The 8,914-nt window shown below is 32.2% G+C and overlaps 1 protein-coding gene across 11 annotated transcripts in view; it reads right to left on the reverse strand.

Annotated features, from left to right (window-relative positions):
• The window catches only part of LOC145292153 (uncharacterized), a 95,893-nt gene that overhangs the window by 73,844 nt on the left and 13,135 nt on the right, over nucleotides 1-8,914 (reverse strand). For all 11 annotated transcript variants that reach the window (XM_080138282.1, XM_080138283.1, XM_080138284.1 and 8 more), the window contains exons 4-6: nucleotides 7,608-7,631; nucleotides 6,541-6,564; nucleotides 2,589-2,612 (exon numbers count right to left, since the gene is read on the reverse strand). In XM_080138282.1, the coding sequence (XP_079994408.1) occupies nucleotides 2,589-2,612; nucleotides 6,541-6,564; nucleotides 7,608-7,631 (72 nt within the window). The remainder of the gene's footprint in view (nucleotides 1-2,588; nucleotides 2,613-6,540; nucleotides 6,565-7,607; nucleotides 7,632-8,914) is intronic.

Raw genomic sequence — 8,914 nt, forward strand, 5'->3', positions numbered from 1 at the left:
CTAATAAAAAATGATAAAAAAAATAATAAAAATTAATTTTTTATTCTGGTTTTATGTCAGCCTTAGAGTCTAATAATGTGTTTTATATAAACAAATAATTTTTATAATTTTTGTCTGTCAAATAATTTACGCCGCTAAACTACATATTTGCCACCAATGTTATTTTTTTAATGAAAAAAAAAGCAAAATAAAAAGTGAAATAACCTCATGCTCAGAAGGGTTTTTTATGTAATTAAGAGAATTTGAGTGCTTATTTAATAAGAGTGAAATTTGGGAAAAATAATTTACGCTGAGGTGAGTTAACTAATCTTCAACCTTGCCGTTAAATTAAATTATTTTTAAGGTACTAATAGCAATGAGATTTTAAACATGACTTTGCGAATGCTGACATAAGTTTGGCATCCTTTTCCGCAATACCAGACATAATTATCTTGGAGTCTAGAGTCCTTAACTGTATTCATCTCCTCTCCACATTTGCAGCATTTCATTCATCGAGCGAGTATGCTCACCTTCCAGGCAAACTTTAGAGTAGCCTCTATGTCATGACGGAAGGTTGCGCCCATTGACATCAGTGACAATTCACGGAAAGCTCTATAAACAATCTGCGCTTCAGCCTTTTTTTTTTTTTTTTTTTTTTTTTTTTTCAGGAATTGGAAGTTGTTAGGTTTCAGAAAGATAAAGTTTCAGAAAGTCGATGGATATGAATTTAAAAGAAGTTTCGGAAAAGTGTATAATATAAATTTAAGTTCCCAAAAAGTGTATGATATAAATTTAAAAATTTCAGAAAAGTGTATGATATAGACATAAAAGAAGTCTCAGGAATTCGAAGTCGTCATTTACTGGAAGAATGAAAATGAAATTGGTCAATTATGAACACATGTGAGCATTCAAGCGGAAAAGTTTATCCACGCGCGTGTGCGTTGTTCTTGAGGCTTAACGAGAGTTTATTCTAATCAGGTTGTTTGAATAATCTTGGAATACAGAGCGACGGAGCACTTTTGTTTTATATCAGTAAAAGTGATTGTCAGCGAGAATTTTGATTTTGTTAAGTATTTTATGAACAACTATGGCCGCCGCGTATATTACTGGATGAAACATGCGGAAAAGTGTTTGTAATATCGTGAAAATGTGATATTCGTTTTCAGCACACCCGAAAATCCCTCGAAAACAAGTTTCTTAAGGTAGGTTGTGTGCTGGTCTACTAGGCCATATTTACCATTTTTTTTACTACGTATTTAGTATTTAATTTTTAATTGTCACTTACAAAAAACTTCGGTGCTAGTGCACTTACTGATCCGCGCTATTTTTTAAATCGTTTTTTCAAATTTAATTAATGTTTTATGATGTGTTTTTTTTTTATTCAATTGTAAGGTTAAAGTATAGAATAAGTACAAAACACTTGGTGTGTCAGAAATTTCGTGAAAATAGTGAATAATTCCACCCCATCTTTCCAAGCTTATAACTCCTCGAAAAATGTAATTCAAGTCCTAATTTTTTTTTTAATTAAAGGGGCAAGGACCAAGGTTTCATTTTAAAAAAAAAAAACGTGCTTTTTTTTTTTAAAGGTTTTAAACTTCGGACTTTACGGGTAAATTTCTAAAAAACAGTTCTTTTTTTGTTGTTTTAAATATGAATATATTATTTATTGACCTTTTCTCTTCAATTTGTGATATATAAGACTTTGGTACATAAATTAATTATTTACTTTTTAATAGACATTTCAAAATGGGAGGCGTGAATTATTCGACCCCCTGTCTTTCCAAGCTTATAACTCCTCGAAAAATTTAATTCAAGCCCTAACATTTTTTTCAATTAAAGGAGCAAGGACCAAGGTTCCATTAAAAAAAAAACAAATAACGTTCGGAAAATTCATTACTGTTTTTTAAAAATAAATATTTCTATTACTTTTAAAACAACTTTAATAGTTTATTTTGGAAGTATAATCCATAAAGAAAATAAATAACCCACTTTTAACAGAGAAATTACGAGATTTTTATATTTTATTCGCAGTTTCGTGTTAGGAGTGTCAAAAATTCCTACAAAAATTCTGATACACCTAACAAAACACCCTCCCCTTCCTATGTTAGAGATGGCTTTTTAAATAATAACGCTATTATTTACGTCCGGATCAATCTCTTAAAAATGTAAACAAAAAAAATATTTACCGTTCTTTCTGTTTAGTATTTAATTTATTGTAATCTAATTGTATTTTGGAGCGATTATCTAGTCTTCAATATGTAATATATTTGTTTTTTGACCACTTTATATTTAATTTCACACACACCCTCCCCCTCCCCCTACAAAAAAATATTTGTGCGCAATAAATATCTAAATTAAATGTAATTTTTACAAATACTTTCATTACGAGGACGGAACTTCTAAAAAATGTAAACAAAAAAAAATATATATATACACGCAAAATGTCCGCAGAGACATGTGCTGAAAACGAGGCAAGCTCCTCCTCCAAAAATGTGCACGAACTAAAATTTGAAAACGAGGCTTCTTTTTGACCACTATTTCGAATGTATATGTACAATGTATCCCTTTTTTTATAGAAATCATAATTTATTAAATTTACATATACATACCTTTTTTAGTTCTTCATGTCCGTACTGAAATATTAAAAAAATGATAGTATTAAAATATGTTAAATAAACTAGGTGGTCCAAACGGGGGTATTTTATTATTCCGTTTTTTTTTTTTCTTTGTTTGTTTTTTTTTTGTTTTTTTTTTGCTTTTTTTTTCGGGGGGGGGTAGTCATGGATAATAAATAATTCAATAAATTGTTTTAATCTATTCGCCTGAATGTGTTTTTTTCAACTGTGGATGCTATTTATTCCATAGGCCCTTTCGGGTGCATAACTCATCGTCAGTAGAGAAACATATCCATTCTCTTGGCTGTCACTTGTAAAGTGGCTGTGTTTTTTTTATTATTTGTTTGTTTGTTTGTTTGTTTGTTTGTTTTGTTTTGTTTTGTTTTGTTTTTTGCTTGTTTTGTTTTGTTTTTTAGATTATTAATCCAAAATCTCAAAGTTTAAATAATTTGTTTAGATTATGTAGGTATGTAGGTGTTAAGATAGGTATTACTTTTTTCTTTAGATTATGTAGTTGTTAAGGTAGGTATTTCTTCTTCTTCTTCTTCTTCTATTTTCTTTTTTTTTCTGTATGAATTATCACTGAGATCGTATCAGGAAGGTAGTTAGTCTGATTGGTTCTTTATTAGAAATATGTTAGATTTTTCTGTTTTACTATTAATTTTTGCTTTTAATTTTTCAATCAATATTGAATCTTTTAATTTGAGGTTTCCCTGATTTCCATTATTTGCTAAAATTTTCACGTTTATGTTTTTGTCGGGATTATGTTTTCCGGACACGTGTTTGTAGACAGATAATGTTTTGGTCGTAATGTGTTCCTTAATTCTGATATGTAACGGTCTTATTGAATTTCCGAAGTATGATTCCTTACAGATTTTACGTTGGATTTGATATACTGAATATGTGCGTTCGCATAACCCTGTGTTTTTATGGGGCAGTTATCTAATGAGCATGGTTTGTTCATAGATGTAGTTTGGGTTTTAGATAGGTGCTGTGTTAACGTGGGCCAGTGTGTGCGAGTTGTATGTTTAGTTGCTCTTTGCGAATAGCTTTGCGTATGGCTGTAGTTAAAAAAACCATGTGTTTGTTATTTTGTTTGTTTGTTTTCTTTTAAATGTATTAATGTGTTGTATAGTTTTTGCGGGGTGTCCATTTAGTCGTAGGTAAGGAGAAGTGCTTTCCAACACCCTGGAAAACCTCGTCAGTATGCCCTGTATTTAAGAACTCAGGTGATAAGTCATCTCCCTCTCAGTACAGACCAATAAGACTCTTTTGTGTCATGACTAAGTTACTAGAATCCATATTAAATAAAGAAGTAGTCAACCCCCTCAGTAGAAATAACTTCCTTAGTGACATGCAATATGGTTTCTGTTCTGCTAGATCTACAGCTGATGTGCTAACAGTGAATCTCTCGACAAAGGCTTCCTTTCTAGGGCAATTGCTCTTGACATATCAAAGGCATTCAATACGGTTTGGTATAAGGGCCTACTTCACAAGATTTCCAGCTACGGTATAACTGGAAATGTTTTTTCAATAATTAAATCATTTCTCTCTGATAGGTTCATAAGAGTAGTGGTTGATGGGCAGAAATCAGAGGCCCACAGTATCAATGCTGGAGTCCCCCAGGGGTCCATCCTGGGGCCAACTCTCTTCCTGGTCTACATCAATGATCTCCCAAAACACATGCTTAAATAATTCGTTGACATCTATGCTGATGACACGACCATCTTCGGCAACACATCAAAGGCCATAAATGACAAAGCTCTCCTCTGATCTTGAGCGCGTGGTTCAGTGGGGGGAGAGATGGCTAGTTACTTTTAATGCATCTAAAACCAAGATCCTAACTTTACACCATCCATGCTCTGTTCCTCATCTAGCATCAACTGAAATGGATGGCTCTCGTCTTGAGGAGGCTTCATGTTTTGACAAGCTCCTGGGTTTGACCTTTACTCCTGATTTGAAATGGAACACGTATATCAAGCCTGTTGCCTGGGCCGCTGGGAAAAAGGTGGGATCCTTTTATCGCTCCAGAAGATATCTCACTACTGATGCAATTCTCTATCTCTATAAAAGCCAAGTACGCCCAAAGATGGAGTACTGCTGCCACATCTGGGCTGGAGCTTCAAAAAATTAGCCTATCCTGCCTTGACAAAGTACAAAATAGACTTTGTGGCTTCGTGGCTTTGTGGCTTAGTGGCTTTTCTCTTCCCTGCAACCTCTCTCCCACAGAAGAGACGTTGCAAGCCTGTCTTTGTTTTATCGTTATTTCCATGGCAAGTGCCCGTGCGAGCTCCAATCTCTAGTCCCCCCTTGCCAATCCTTCATGATAAACACCCGTCTAGCTAAAACCACTGTTAGTAATTTCCTCCACTCTTTATCTGTACCTAAATCAAAACGTAGATTCCATGAACATAGCTTTTTTTCTGAGAAGTGCACGCCTGTGGAATTCTCTTCCGTTTGCTTGTTTTCCCACCTGACTACAACTTGGACATCTTCAAGTCCAACATAAACAAATTCCTGATTAATCGCCTCCTTTATGTAAGACACTTTATCAAATCTCCAATACCAACTATTACTACGATATTATCCCATTGATTATTGTACACAAAATAACCCTTATCCCTGAGTGGCTTCTGGGCCTTGATAAGTGGTGATCCCCATGTAAAAAGAAAAATAAAGGATTTGATGGAATTTTCCAATGTAGGTGATATTTTCCATTTCATTCGTGCATCTGTTGCGAATGCGGTTTGTTTTATTTGTAGCATAATTTATTTTTGATTGTGTAGGCAGTGCCGACTCATAGTTCACGAAAATGTCACGTCAGGCGGATTTTTTATAGACGTTGGTGTTTACTTGACCTGTTTCTGTGATGCAGAGTATGAATCCGAGTAATGATATTAAAAGTAAAATTCAGGATGTAAAAATAAGATATAATTTTATTTACTTGTACGGAATTTGAGACCTTGATTGACCTTACATGGTGGGTCGCTATTCAACGTAATAATGTAAAAAATATTTTTCAAAGGAGTCATGTCACATTCTTATTTTGATTCTTATTCAATTTCATAGGAACTGCAAATAAACATTTATTTTATTTTAATCATTTCAACAATGTTTAAAAAATGAAATAATTAAATCAATTCCATTTCAATGAAGAGATTCTTTCATTCTCTCTCCGTTTTTTTTTGGGGGGGGGATTTCATTAGGAATTACCAAAATGTACGATATCATATATCCAAGAAATCTATATAAAAAAGTAAAAGTATACATGATGTATGTGTCTGTTAGTGTAAATATTTAACTCATAAACTATTAAACTACTGGTAACATAACACTGTTTGAATGGATGAATAACACGCATAGAAATATATTAGTAAGCTGAAATGCAAAATGTTCATTTGAATTGGTTAGCATATTTGTATTAGTTTTGCGTGTGCACAAATTTAACAATAGAATTCGTTTAATTTAAAATCTTTCTCGTGTATCTGTCAGGTTAGCTTAAACCGTAGGAAACGCGATTGGGGCGTTTTATATATTGGTTTTGATTCTAGTTGATGGTACCCAAGTCATTTTGTACACCTTCAAAATCAGTACTATATGTATACCATTCAATAGAGAATTTTCTTTGTAATAATAAATATAAAATCTGCATCAATTAAAATATAGTTAAGCGTATTTTACAGTCCAACAAAGCTGGGCTTCACGCTCGTTATTGGAATAATTCCCGCAACGATTGACGACATGTGAGACATTTTTCTGCGTCGTAGTTGAGATCGCAATATTCATAGAATTAAGGGGAGGATCTCAAAAATTTCTACTTGGCATTAACATCATGTACATGTTTAGTAGCTTCATGGTTCAATTCTTATGGAGTTGCATGACTAACAAATGCTAGTTAATATAATTATATTACAAATATATAAATAAAGTAATGAAAGATACGTACCTTTTCCCGCGCCTGTACGCTCCTCTAAAATATCAAAGAAAATTCTTGTTTTAACAAATTAAAGAAATAGATCTATTTTATTTGTTTGAAGACTGTTATCTTCATCTTCATGGTTTTTATTGTTTCGCCGCGTTTCAGCCAACTCATCCTCTGGCCTTCTTCATGTGAAACAATAACAATTATGAAGATGGGGATAACACTCTGCCAATGAATAAAATAAATATACAAATTACTCATCTCAAATGGATCAAGTAAAAAAAATATTATATAAAGAAATAGTTTTAAAGTTTTTCACAAACAGATTAATGAATTAAAGTAAAAGTGTTTTATTCCATTTATTAAAGTATTTGTATTTCGTAACATTTACTCTTAAGGTTTTAAATTTCGTTTTGTAAAGTTTTATAGAATCAATTAATATCTTTGAAATTATACATTGTATATTACGGCTTAATCACGTTGCAACATCAGTTTCTCTAGGATCATCGAGGTTAGCAACGTTACACCTGACTAGTACTAAAATGCACTCTGAAAGCTGGAGAGTGGTTTGCAACGCCATGCTATTATTTCATAAAACACACTGCATGAAATAATGTAGCACTCCCACGACCCGTAAAATAACGGTCTCTCGGGTATTATATTGCATAAAATAAATATTAAAACATTAATATAACTGTTACGTAATGTACGAATCAGATCTTCAGCTGTTATTTTCTGGAAAGGTTTTCTGAAATACCTTTCATACTGTATTTTAAAGAGAAACCGCTTCACTCGTTTTTCTCGCGTCTATTTCGTTATTTGCCAGACAAATTGAACTCTTATTGTCTTTCCTGACTCATATTACAATGTCTATTTGTCATTTTGACGCCATTAGAATCACCAGTATAAACAGAGATCTTCTTTTATTTCATAAATGACTACACAGAATCACTTTAAGAATATCGTCATCTATTTCCTCATGCCATAAGCAATCAATATCGATGCCATGACATGTACATTTCAATAGATCTTTGTATAATGGCGCCGCTTTGTTATAGAAATCATAATTTATTAAAATTACATATACAAACCTTTACTACTCTTGCTTGTCCGTCCTGAAATATAAAAACATTGATTGCATTAAAATATGTTAAATAAACTATTAGTTTTTTTTTTTACGAACAACCTTAATTTAATTAAATAACCATTATTTATTAATGACCATCAAATATCTGTCTATTCTAGTTATATAAAATTCCTTTCATTAATTGTCTGTAATTAATTGTCTATAATCCATCAATTGTCTTTGATTTATGTTTATCTGTCTGTCACAATATATTTTTCAAAATGTATCTTCTCGAAACGAAAAGTCACAAAGCGACGCTCGGTGGTTTAAGTAATTGCAGTTTTATGTGGTCCGCTTTTTCTGGGCCTTTTGCCGGTTAAAATAGCTGTGCAAGGCTTAAAACGGGGTAAACATTGATACAAGTCATTACTTGCCAATCGTAAGCCGACTTAAATTTGTCTTCTAAGCATGCGCAAACAATTGTAAGTTTATGTTAGTTTATTTTTAGCATGTTATTACCTTACTGACAGTGACACACACGGTAACTTCTTAGGTTGAGAATCTATAAAATTTGTTACGGTAGCGGTTTCGAGTCTAGCTGATAGCACTGAAGTCATATTTTGTGGGGTTTTTTTTTTAAATTTTTTAAATCATTTTTTATTGCTATTATTCAGCGTTTTACACGTACAATAACACGTTGTAAAAATAAATGTTTATTTGCTTAGCTGTGTATTCTATAATCTTTAGAAATGTACATGTATATCAGTACGTCATTGATGACGTCATGGTCTCGCCTGTCAATGGAGTTAGTATAAAACTTTGTATAAAAATTGTCATATCAAAATATATAGTACAAAAAATGCAAACTCTCCTGTAACAACAGCTACAACTTTGAAATATGAAAATATTGGTTATTTTTAGTGCAATGGCTATCATCGTTATATGATGTCATAGTTAGGACATTTGCGATGATCAAATTTTTGTAAACTTTTAGTATATCATTCCCCACATGTAATAGTAATAAAAAAAATCATAAAACGCTTTTTTTTAATGGATACACAATTCTCGTTGGAAATTCACAATCCGTTATTTCCTAATTCTGTGAGCTACACATATTGACACGATTGCATTGATTATTATGCATAGTCTAGAATATTATCAGATCACAGATTACTGGTGTTGTATTGCAACCCCATAGTTAGCGTTAAAACGTTAATTATTACATATACACACCTGTACTATATTTTCATTGCTTGCAAAAATATAAAAACAATGCTTGTATTAAAATCGGTGAAAAGTATATTTTAAGTCTCCAATAAACATAAATTAAGC

This window comes from Euprymna scolopes, chromosome 13 (genome assembly GCF_053919585.1).
Source record: "Euprymna scolopes isolate OS-2025 chromosome 13, ASM5391958v1, whole genome shotgun sequence".
NCBI classification, from domain to species: domain Eukaryota; kingdom Metazoa; phylum Mollusca; class Cephalopoda; order Sepiida; family Sepiolidae; genus Euprymna; species Euprymna scolopes.